This window comes from Rutilus rutilus, assembly GCF_951802725.1.
Source record: "Rutilus rutilus genome assembly, chromosome: 5".
Taxonomy (NCBI): domain Eukaryota; kingdom Metazoa; phylum Chordata; class Actinopteri; order Cypriniformes; family Leuciscidae; genus Rutilus; species Rutilus rutilus.
The window spans coordinates 15419599-15432957 of NC_140213.1; the positions used below are offsets into that span (position 1 = coordinate 15419599).

Sequence of the window (13359 nt, forward strand, 5' to 3'; positions counted from 1 at the left end):
ATTATACATTTACATAATATCAATTAACAACATGTACTTACTATAGGGTAGGGTTAGGAATAGGGTTTTGTTTAGGGTTAGTTGCTTGTAATTATGCATAATTTACTAATACAGCAAGTACATGTAACATGTAACTAGGACACTGTAAAATAAAGTGTTAATAATACTTTTTTAGTAATAATTCAGAATAATACCCTGAATTAATTTGAGTGTATAAGGAAATATTGCACCACTTGACTTTAAAGTAATTTCTAGAAAAGTAGTGTATTCATTTTCAAATCAAGATGAATACATTACATTTCAGATTACATTTCTAAGAATTTACCATGAGTTTTAAAATAGATCTTTGATCTTGAACTTTGTCACTGACCCACTTGCACTTGTTGATCAGATATCAAGCATTACTCAGTAAGCTGTTTGTAGTTTTGCAGGTATCAAGCATTACTCAATACTGTAGTTTTGTACAAATAGCAAACAAATTGCAAAAGAATTGCATTCATGCAAAAGAAAATTGCAAAAAAAAATTTCAGGCTGTCTCTGCTTAAATATAATCCGTTCCATTAGCGAGTGGAGAAATAGACTGTGTTTGTGAGTGAACATGTCCTGCGGCAGGGTGACTTATATCCCCATACGCAGAAACAGAATGGTGTAAATGCGTGTGAAAAGAGAGAGGAAGAAAAGCATTTTTTTGGCACTTCCTTCCTTCTTTATTTGCTGAACACAGTATTGAGCACTGATCTATATAAATGACTGGATTGCTCAGGACATCATAAAAAGTGAAGCCAGCCAATAAAAAGTGAAGCAAGTTAAAAATTCAATCTCACTATCCGACAAATTTTTTTAGGGGTCTCCCTTGTCACTCTTAATCTTTTTCCTCCCTCTACATGTGATTTTTTTTAACTCTGTCCCCATGTTTCTGCATCATTATGAAGGAGCGATGCAACTGCTAAGAAAGAAAGACTAGGTGAAAAAGAAAAAGTAAGCAACAATGTTCCATCATTTAATCGCAAACTAAACCTGGTCAGGACCCTAATGTGAACCAATTCAATAAATAAGCATGAATTATTTATTTCACATCAAACTAAAAACAGAGATTAAAAACAAAGACATGAGTGACTTTAGTGTTAGCACAGGTTGATTTCATCTTCATCTATTTCCAGTATTGGTTTCTCAGAAAAGGACAATAAGACCGGCATGCCAGGTCTCACCCTGGGGACACTGCTGCACAGGACAGGACTGTTCAATCTGCATCACTGTGACAGATAGCCACCAAATAGTTAAAATAGTCATTTTTATGCCAAAAACAGCCGCAGCCACGGTTTGCCATCTCGTATTAATTACGGTTACGTGTACGCCGCATAAGCTTGTTGATTTGCTTCAGGAGGAACTGTGGAAGGTGGTTTCTGAAAAAGACTGTCTGTCTACAACTCTGCATAGACCAGGAACACGCTGATGACGTGATCTGCGCGAGCAGACTGGTTTGGGGGATATATTTTGTTTTTTACACATCTTCATAAAGGCTGGAATACACTACATGACTTTTGCCACAATTTGCAGTCTAGATCAGTCGACAATAGTTGCCAAAAGTCTGTGCCAGTTGGAGTTGGCTAATGGTACAGAAATGGTACCGCCATTTAAAAACAAGCTGTATACACAAACAGATTATAGCCTGTATATTTACTCCACAAACTAACTATGTAACGACAGGACCAATCAAACACACCATTGTTACCCTTAATCTTCACAATTCCTCACTCAAGTAGACTTTATGTCTGTCTGCCCCACTGTGAATCACCACCCTTCTGCTCCACTCACACACTTCAAAGACAGTTGGGACATTGATTGTTCTCAATGAGAGAACAGTACAGGCTGCAAGAAACAGACATGTAGTCCCATATAAATGGAATTATCTCCACTAATTCATTTACAAATCTGTCTAATGAATGAACAGGCATTTCCCCAGTACATTTTGAGTATTATTACTGTTTGTATATTGTCTTTTTATATTGTATAGTGTATACTGCTTGATGATAGAACTACTACTTAATGTAGCCCCATCTAGGTGGTGTCTCCTATCAAAATGTTCCTCGTTTAATGACTCACACTTTGGTGGACATCGCCTTCTCATAGAATGCAGTGTGTGTTTGTTATATTTATCAGAGTATAAATGGACACATTTTCATGATTGGAGTAAGCTGGCAGCTTGAGTCAGCTTTTCAAACAAAGGAACTTTTACCGCTTGAGAATTGCACCTTTCTCATTGGTCAAGCCAAAAAAATAAAAAATAAACTTCACCCTCTGTGGAACTTCAAAAGCCAACATAAAGTTCACCATCACTTTAAGACCTGACGCACAGATCCAATATACTGTTGAACATGCATTTCTGAACTGTTTACGTTCACTTATGACATAACCAACGTTTATGTAAATACTCGACAAGACAATATTTTTGTTAGTATTTGACCGTTTGAGAGCAACAACAAGCCACAAAAAAGAAATCCATTTAGTACTCGCGAGCTGTTTGAGAGGCACAGCACCCCTGCTCTCGCCAGACAGCACACCAGGATGCCGAAGCACCCCAGTTGGGAAACACTGCTCTATCTACCAGATAAATAAAATACAATAAAATACAATTCAAATACAATAACAATAACAATAGAAAAGTAAATAAACAGAACACACATAACAAATTAGCCTCAATATTTGACTTGTCAGCAAAGATAAAAACATTACAAACACTTAAAAAAAAAGGTACGTACACTGGTGGTCTTCATCTTCAGATGATAGATGAGCCATGTGTAGTGGAACTGTGTTTCCTCCGCATTGACAGATTTAGGGTGGATACAAACTTTCCCATCAGCCTTAGTGTACACCGGCCTGCAAAAACACACAATTTCAAGAATTTTTCAAAAACTGAAATGCCCCATATAATGTAAAGCAACAAACCATAGTTAATTTTGGTCATCAAATGGTTTATCAAAATAATTTAAACAATAATAAACCACCCAGGAGGGGGGCAAACAAATCCAATAATGTCACAGCAGTTTTTTTTTTCAACAGAAAAAGGAAGTTGTAAGCGGAAATGTTGTCAATTTAATTAAATAATCTGTACTTATTTTAGGAAGACAGAAATTCTGATCACAGACTTACACTATCGTTCAAAGGTTCGGGGTCAGTATTTTTTTTTTTTAATTAACATATTTATTAATCAAGGATGCATTAAATTGATAAAAAGTGACAGAACTTTGATCAAAACTTTTATAATTTCAAATAAATGCTGTTAATTTACACTTACACCATTCATCAAAGAATCCTGAAATAAATCATGGTTTCCACAAAAGTGTTAAAGGATTAGTTCACTTTAAAATGAAAATTACCCCATGATTTCACCCCAAATTTACCCTCAAGCCATCCTAGGTGTATATGACTTTCTTCTTTCAGACGAATACAATCGGAGTTATATTAAAAAATATCCTGGCTCTTCCAAGTTTTATAATGGCAGTGGATTGCAATTCATCCATCCATCATAAACGAACTCCACACGGCTCCTGTGGGTTAATAAAGGCCTTCTGAAGCAAAGAGTTGAGTTTGTGTAAGAGAAATATTCATATTTAACACGTTACAAAGTAAAATTCTAGCTTCCGGCCAAACGGCCATACGCAGTCTACTTGCCCTAATGCGCAACTTACGAAACTTAGGACGTCAGAAGTAGCGTAGCATAGCATGTCGTAGCGTAAATATCAGCAGTACATCACATTACTCGCATAAGTTGCGCTTTACACTTAAGTGGAATCCTTATGCTCGTTTGCCTGGAAGCTAGTTATTTTACTTTATAAACTTTTAAATATTAATATTTTTCTTACACAAACTCATCGGTTTGCTTCAGGCCTTTATTAACCCCCCGGAGCCGTGTGGAGTTCGTTTATGATGGATGGATGCACGTTTTTTAACTTCAATCTGTTGGTTGCAATCCACTGCCATTATAAAACTTGGAAGAGCCAGGATATTTTTTAATATAACTCCGATTGTATTCTCCGAATGGTCATATACACCTAGGATGGCTTGAGGGTGAGTAAATCATGGGCTAATTTTCATTTGAAAGTGAACTACTCCTTTAAGCAGCACAACTGTTTTCAACATTGATAAAAAGAAATGTTTGATGAGCACCAAATCAGCATATAAGAATGATTTCTAAAGGATCATGTGACACTGAAGAATGAGTCAATGATGCTGAAAATTCAGCTTGCCATAACAGGAATAAACACATTTTTTAAATATATTGTAATAGAAAACTGTTTATCTTAAATTGCAATAATACATGCAGATCTTTTCATGCCGTTTCTGTCATCTGAGATTGATTTTCATATTTTCTGCCCTTTATTTTTCACAACAGAACAAAGGTCTGTGAAGATGTCTTAAATTGGGATAATGCCATCAGTAGCCGCGGTTCCATTACAGATTTGCGCAAAACTTTTGCAATATTTTCTAAATGTAGATAAAAAGCTATTGCGAAATGACGGCGTTTCCATTAACCGTTGTAATGCGACTAAAATGCAATTTTTTCCTCTCGCGATAACTCATTCCAAAAACCATGCCAATGAATGTTGGTGGGTTTACGTATATCTCAGCCACCGCACTAGCCATTATTTTTAATTGAAAGAGACGTAGGCATGTTATCCAAGCATTAATGGCAAGGAAAGCCACTTATACTTGGGAGCAGAACATATGAGGTGTTTCTCCCTCTATCTGATCAATTGTGGCATTTCTTTGTTGTTTAGAATCCAGTATTCCCGTAATACTTTTGTCTTTTATGAGTTTAATGAAGAACTGTCTCGTCTTCTGTCCAAACATACCGCGCCATCAGCGTCAGGTGACCTGTATATGGAAGTAAAATAATGACAAATGTTTTTGAAACAAAAAAGCTTGTTGAATTGCACTACTTGAAAAAAATAATGCATTGCATTAACCCTGCTTGCATTTTAATGCATTGTATTTTTAGGGCTTGCATTTTTATGGAGTGAAATTCAACATGGTTGTATATTTAAGCTGCGAATATTTCAATTTAAAACATTTCACACACGTTTGCATTAATAAAAATTCAATAATCCATTATTCACCTTTCAGATTTCCCTTCCAAAATGTTCATTCTGTTTAAAAATACAACCTATAATATTCGACAGGCAATTTTCAGTCCATTTTATTTTGCTTTACAAATTCGCTTCCATAAATTCAGTGGTTCAAATTCGAAAGAAAATTCAACAATTGGCATCCGGGAGCGGCAGGAATATCAGTAGATTGCCGATTGATAATCTCCATAGCTGTTAGTCAACCTCACCAGCAGGTGGTGCAAGCGGCTGTTGACGAAGAAAATGATATAGCCACGGGTGAGAGAGTCATTCATTCATAAATATTAAAGGTTGGGGGCTTCTGGTATGCGACGGAACAAGATGGACGTGTGAAACGAGAGCTCCGTAAAGTCAGGCGATTAAAACCCCTTGAATCCAGCGAATATTTTCTACATTTTTGGTAAAAGACTCGGAATATGAGCGGGGGTGCTAAAACAAGAAGCCAAAAGATGACTGGAAAAACGGAACAAGAGGGACGCAAAGGAGGTGAAGCGAATACACTTGATGCTAACTATGCTAACATAAACGCACACAGCAGTGACTCGACTTCTCAACCCAGTTTGAAAGATATAAGTGATCAAATAAGCAACCTTCGAACTCAGCTAAATGCCGATCTAACATCGTTTAAAGAAGATGTAAAGAGAGAAGTGAAAGAGGAACTGTCAGAATTCAGACAACAGATTAACCAACAGTTAGCTTCTACGACGCTAACCCTACAAGATCATGACAATAAACTCGAGGCGGCGGCGGCGCGTATTGAAGAACTGGAAAGTTGGTCAGCAGCGGCAAATGAAGTGTTCCAAGAGAGACTAAAAGAGCAAAGGGCATTGCTTGGAAAAGTTGACTATTTGGAATCAAGGGGGAGGCGAAACAACCTCCGAATATACGGGGTTCGCGAGGAAATGGAAGGTTCCTCTGTGATTCAATTTGTGGAGAAGCTGTTGGTGAGCGAAAAACTTATTGAAGAAGGGACTGATGCCCAAATACAACGCGCACACCGCTCACTTGGCACGAAACCTACCCCCGACACACCCCCGAGATCAATAGTTGTTAAAGTCCCTGTAAAGGCAATTCTACAAAAAAATTCTAAACACATTATAAGTGCTAGAAATGTATTGCTAAAACATGTTACAAAGACTGAGAACTGTGAAGTACTGAATTGAGGAGTTAGACCGTTTAACAGTTTTTCACCCTTGCTGTGAGCCGGATTTTTTGGGCGGGGCTAAAACGGGGGCTCGATGACGCACTGCGACCCCCTGAGCTTGATTGGGCCCCTACTTGATGACGCACGGAGTCACTAAGCCTATCGCTCAATCGCGAGTTACTATCAGACAGCCTACAGTTTGCTAGCTACTATGCCCACGGCTCTGGCTATGCCTTCGTCATGTAAATGCGTATTCCCTGGATGCAATCACTTAGAAAACAGATCGGTGTCCTTATTTAAATTTCCGAAAAATTATCATATCAAGAAGAGGTGGATTTATCTTGTGAAGAGCTAACGTTACCTTGATGGAGAGCTGATGATCACCACCACACCCGCCTCTGTAGAGATCAGGATAGTTTACTTTCGTTGGAGACAACTGGAATTCACTGATAATCCGCTGTTACTGGTGAATGGGGCCGAACCGACTATCTCCCGCTGTCCGCTTCGGCCTTCATCCTCCCGTCGCGCCGACATGCACGAGCTGTGCGCGAGTCATATTTCCCGCGAGTGGGCGTGGTTTCAGCGCAGCCAGCGGACACGCCCCCAGCATTTGAGAGCTGAGACTACTGCTCATTTTTTCGAGATTTTGATAGCTTATTTTATTTACTTGGCGGCTTTTTTAATCATTGAAATTGGGCTGGGTGGCTAATAACACATTTTTCGGTGGTATGACAAACTCAGAACACATACTTAATTTTGACTTTACAGGGACTTTAACTTTCTTCAGTACAGAGTCAAAGAAGCGGTTCTCAGAAACGCCTGGAAAAAGAAGATTCAGCCTGGGGAAAAAACTCTCTCTTTTGACCACAACTACACAACAGACGTGATTCAGCAATGCAAAGCTTATAAAAAGGTTAAGCTTGTTTTGAAAGAGAACGGTATCCGCTTCCAGACGCCATACACCCGAATGCGTATCCATTGGGAGAGCGGCCAACAGAGCGGAGAACTGCATCGCCGAGGTCTTCTACCTGGGGGCCACCTCGGTGTGGATAATGCCAGCGGCACCGGCACATCAGCGACCCGAAAACTGGACCAAACATCGTCATGGCAACGCATGCCCCGGCGCGGAGAGAGGGAGACAGCCAAGAGAGCACGGGAGCGGCTACAGGAATTCCAACGGAAGATCAATACTTGAACTGAGAAGACAAAGATGCGGAGGCCTGAAGGAAATAGGTACTAGCTATGATCCAAAGAGCTGTGTGTTTAGTTGCATTTGGACATTGACTGTTAGTGATGTAAACACTAGTACTGTCATCCTTTTTTACGATTCAAATAGCCTGACTTGAAGGAGCTAAAACACCTAAGGTTGAATTAGTGGAAAAGCTCTTGTTGATTTATACACTGGTTCTGGGAGGTGGTCCTCTCTTAGAGGGAGGCTTTCCCCCTTACCTTATTTTGGCGAAAATGGGGGAATTACGAATACCCTGCCTTGGAAGCCTTTTTCAGTTTATTTATTTTGTTGCTTTAATCTCAGTTCTGTTTCTGTTTTTATTTACAATGTTCATGTTCGAAGTTGATGGTTATAAGACAAGCAACCAATCTGAACCACCTCACATTTATGATGCACAGTCAAAAGCTTAAAATAATGTCATTGAATGTCAATGGATTAGGTAACCCAGTAAAGCGGGCACGGGTGATGAATAAGATAAGGAAAGACGATATGCACATTATCTTGCTACAGGAAACACATTTAGGAGCTTTGGAGCATGAAAACCTTACTAAATTTGGTTACAACATATTTTATAGCTCATACTCACAAAGTCATAGGAGGGGAGTTGCAATACTTGTAACCAAAAAAATAAAGTTTGACATTTGCAAAGAAGTAAAGGATAAGGAGGGTCGATATATTCTAGTAAAGGGTAAAATCGAAAATAATCTTATGACATTGGTTAACATCTACACACCACCTGAAAGTGAAAACAACATTTTATAAAGAATTCTTTGATACGCTCACAGCAGAAGCGGAAGGGATCTGTGTATGTGGAGGGGACTGGAATTCAGTCTTAAATTTGAAATTTGATGCCACAAGTAAAAACAGAAGTAAAAGAAATCTTACAAAATTACTTAATATTATGTTGGAGGAAACGGGCATGGTGGATGTGTGGAGGAAGCTCCACCCAACTATGAGGGACTATACACATTATTCAGTACCTCACTTGGTTCATTCAAGAATAGACTATTTTATAATGAGACAGGAAGATTTCTACCGGGTAACTGAATGTAAGATCGGAGTCACTGATGTTTCAGACCACAGTGCAATCTATTTAACTCTTAACTTGGAGAATAACCCCAAAAATACTGTATGGCGATTAAATGTGGGCCTTCTTAACAACCAATCAGTAGTTGGATCTGTCAAACAGGACATCAAAACATTTATAGAAGAGAATGACAATGGGGAGGTGGATCCATCAATATTATGGGACTCGTTAAAAGCTGTCTTACGAGGAAAGCTAATAGCCAAGGCAACAAACATTAAGAAAACTAGGATCGAAGCATATAAAAGATTAATTAAAGATTTAAAGGATAAAGAGGAAAAATTCATTTTGAAAAAAGATCAGGACACTCAAAAAGAAATTCAAAAATTGAAAATGCAACTTGAAAATTATTTAGATGATGAAGTAGAGAAAAAAGCTAGATATACAAAACAAGCATATTATGAACTAGGCCCCAAATCTACAAAGTTGCTCGCTAGAAAATTACGCAAACAACAAGCGGACTCAACAATTTTGAAAATTAAAGACCCTACCTCGCATAAGCTTCAAACTGAGCCAAAAGAAATAGAAAACACCTTCTATCAGTACTACAGCAAATTATACTCACTAGAGGGCGCTCCTAACAAAGAGTCGATCAGAGCATTTCTAGACAAATTAGACCTTCCTTGTATAGAAGAAATACAAAAAAAAAGAATATTAGCAGAAATTACATCAAAAGAACTGGATAAAGCAATAAGTAGACTAAAGGCAAATAAAGCCCCAGGTAGTGACGGTTTCCCCGGTGAGTGGTATAGGATATTTAACGAAGAATTGAAGCCGCTTCTTCTTAGAGCTTTAAACTATATCCATAAAGAAGGCAAGAGCCCTCCCTCATGGAAGGAAGCAATTATTACGCTGATTCCCAAAGAAAATAAAGATAGAGATAATTGTGCCAATTATAGGCCAATATCAATTGTAAATGTGGACTATAAGCTATATACATCCATTATTTCTAAACGATTTGAAACCTTTATTTCTGATATAATTGATGAGGACCAGGCTGGCTTTATAATTGGTAGGCAAACGCAAGATAATATCAGAAGAAGTCTTCAAGTGATTCACAATATTTCCAGCAATAAGCTGGCCTTGATCAGCCTTGATGCAGAAAAGGCCTTCGATCGAGTAAACTGGGATTTCTTATTTCTAACGTTGGAGAAATTTGGCCTTACTAATGACTCTATTCAGTGTATTAGAGCAATTTATGATAAGCCAACCACAAGAATAAAAGTGAATGGATCTTTGACAGACCGGTTTGAACTCAGTAGAGGCTGTAGGCAGGGCTGCGGATTAAGTCCCACCCTTTTTGCTTTATACATCGAGCCATTGGCTCGAGCGATTCGGGATAAAGATGATTTAAAGGGGATTATGATCAACGAAAGAGAACAAAAGATCTGATTATTTGCGGACGATATATTGTTATTTCTAGAAGATATTAACATATCACTTCCCATACTGATGGATCTTTTGGGAAAGTATAATGTATATGCTGGATACAAGTTGAATATTTCCAAAACCCAAATATTACTGTTTAATCATTCACCCTCAAATGAAACTGCAAGCACATACGATATAAAATGGAGCACCAACAAAATTAAATACCTCTGAGTATTTCTGTCTAAAGATCCTTCACTACTATATAATTTTAACTACAATCCAATAAACGAAAGTATTAGAACAGACATTCAGAGATGGTCTACTTATCCACTCGACTTAAGTGATAGAATAAATGTGATAAAAATGAACATCCTCCTTAGGCTACTTTATTTATTTCAATCCCTCCCGGTAAATATACCATCAAAACAATTCACAGAGTGGGATAAGCTGTTATCGAAGTTTATATGGGATGGGAAGAAACCCAGAGTTAGGTATTCAACACTACAGCTGCAGAAAGATAAGGGGGGCATGGCCCTTCCTAATTTAAAAATGTATTTCTATGCAGCTCAATTGTGTTACTTGTGTTGCTGGTGTGACCCTAGATATTTTGCCAGATGGAAAGAGATTGAGACATGCATCCCTGGATATAATGTTCAGACACTCATGGGAGAGGACCATATTCCAACCGATTTAATAGAATTACTTGGCCCAATTGCACAATTCACAATGGAAATTTGGTATAGTGTAGCAGGACAATTAAAATTGAATAAAGAAAGAAAAATATGAAGATGGGTAGCTCATGACAAAGACTTCAAGCCAGGAACGCATGACTCAAAATTCAAATATTGGATCAATAGAGGGGTTACAGCCTTTTGTAATTTAATTAATAATGGGGAAATAATAAGTTTTCAATATCTGAAAGACAAATTTAGTCTAGATAATCGAGACTTCTTCCGATACCTGCAACTAAGAGAATACTATAATAAAGAAATTAAGGACAGAAATGAACCTAATGTGGTTTTAGAGACTTTGTGTGGTGCATATCAACAGAAAATGTGCAAAATCGTTTCAAAGTTGTACACTAGCTTAACCCTCTGGGGTCTGAGGTGTTTTTGGGGTCCTTGAGATGTTCTGACATGCCCTGACATTTGTGCTTTTTTCAGTTGCTTATAAACATAGTAATGGCAAAAAAAAATTACACACTATTTAGCACAAACAGGGCTACCATAATATGTGAGCAACAAGAATGTACATGTCTGCATTTTTGAGAGAATAATGTTTATGCGTGGTTATTGAAAAAACTAAAAACTAAAGTTTCTGAAATAAGACCACAAAACACACACTAAATATGTGCCAATAAGACTTTTGTCTAATGGATGTCATCGCCTAGTGTTTTTTCTTCAAAATTATGTGAAAATCACCCTGCCTAATCCTTCACATAACACAATACATTGATTTGAATTTTGCAAAGCACTTTCTGTTTGGAAAGGCCATATGCGGAGTGGGCGTCACAGATCATGCATATGTAGTGGTTCACACCTGAGGACCGCATACTTAATGAGCCATTCATTCAGGTGAGTCACTGAGCCACAAGAATGCAAGAGCAACAGTTGGAAGCATCTCAATTCTTTTTTATTTTTCCACATATTGTGCTTGCAATTTGGCCTATAATAGCCAAGGAAAACATGTAATTGTGCCGTTAATTCTCATACTGTATTTTCAGTTTTGGAATATTTATCCTCTCCCCAAATTTGTCACTAATAAAACACAATAAAAATTATTTAAAGAAAAGGCTTATATTTACCTTTTAATAGTTTGTTTACATCTACCTTGTAAATATTTAAATAAACAACAATTCAAGTGTAATCTTTCTTTGTACAAACTAAAGTATACATTTTATCATACATATTTCAAAGTTAAGGATTTGATTGATTATTTGATTATTTTTGACAAAAAAATTGGCAAATAAAAGCTTATTTGAGGTGGCAGATATTTTACAGTAAAAATGTAGAATCGATCCAAAACTAATCAACGAAATGTTGTCTTTCATATGTCTGTAACATAGGTCTTTCATTTTTATTATAAGGAATATAAATGCTAATTTGCAGTTTAATACGTTGCTTATACAAATATATATATGTGCATACACACACACACATATACATGTGTATATATTTATACACAAAAATAAATTTTATTTATATTTTTTATATACATTTTTTTTTCCACAAATTGTGCTTGTAAATTGTATAATATCCAAGGTAAACATGTCTAGTAATTGTGCAGTAAATTCTCATACTGTATTTTCAGTTTTGGAATATTTATCCTCTCCCCAAATTTGTTACTAATAAAACACAATAAAAATTATTTAAAGAAAAAAAAATTATATTTACCTTTTAATAGTTTGTTTACATCTACCTTTTGAGGGACATTTTCCCTTATTATTATTATTCCTCACAGCGCTGCGAGACGGTGTAAACAAGTAATGATCTGAATAAACTTGTGTTTTCTTGAGCTGATATGGGGCTCGAGAAAACACAGCCCCTCACAGGTTTGCGCCGTGGATTCCCGCGAGTCAGACGCGGATACTGTGTTTGTTTTAGGCTCGCGCAGTCTTCACTCGGACGCGCGCTTCAATCCGTTGTGGAGACTCTCTTTTCGTTCCAGTGAAATTACAAAACAAAATACACACACACACATGTCTCTGCCTGATATACAACCACTGATAAACATAATCTGATTTGACAAAAAAAAAAAAAAAAACTATGAGTGCAGATTCGAACTCAGAACCTCTGACACGCTAGGCAAATGTTCTACCACTAGACCACTTGAGTTCACGTATTTACTCACGTAAAAACTCGGTGTTTACTCGGCGTGATCAATTCGCTCTTGAACATGCTGCCGTTCGTCTGAGTTACAATCTTCCTCTGAGGAAAGGCCAAGGTGAGTTATTCCTCGCTGTCCAGGATCATCTGAAGACCGTCTTTACCGGAGAACATAATGTTCTAAATTTGCTCTAAGCAAATCAAATGTGACCAAAATAAAAAAAATAATCAGTCTGTTATAAACAAAGCAATTGTGAGCGATAAACAAAAGTAACTTGTACAATCCGACCCCCCAAACATGAAAAGAGCTGAAAGAAGTTAAAGAGAAAACAAATAACGCACACTATAACCTTATAAACAATAATATGTTATAAATTATATGCGACTTTTAATACTGTAGGGCAGTAGCCTATTCCCGGAAGCAACCTCCGAGTGGCCCAGCCCATGGTCCCGTGTCGTCAAAAACGTTACGTAAATTCGAAATAGTGCGCGCAGAAGCACATGCGCAAAACCGTTTTGTAAAATGATATAATGATATAAAATGATAGTATGAATTATTTTTCTCCAGTTCAAGCACC

General features: G+C 37.4%; 1 protein-coding gene across 1 annotated transcript in view; it reads right to left on the minus strand.

The window, feature by feature from the left end:
- The window catches only part of dhx36 (DEAH (Asp-Glu-Ala-His) box polypeptide 36), a 142470-nt gene that overhangs the window by 4682 nt on the left and 124429 nt on the right, over positions 1-13359 (minus strand). Inside the window, exon 20 of the mRNA XM_084409512.1 lies at positions 2760-2877. Coding sequence (XP_084265638.1) covers positions 2760-2877 — 118 coding nt within the window. The remainder of the gene's footprint in view (positions 1-2759; positions 2878-13359) is intronic.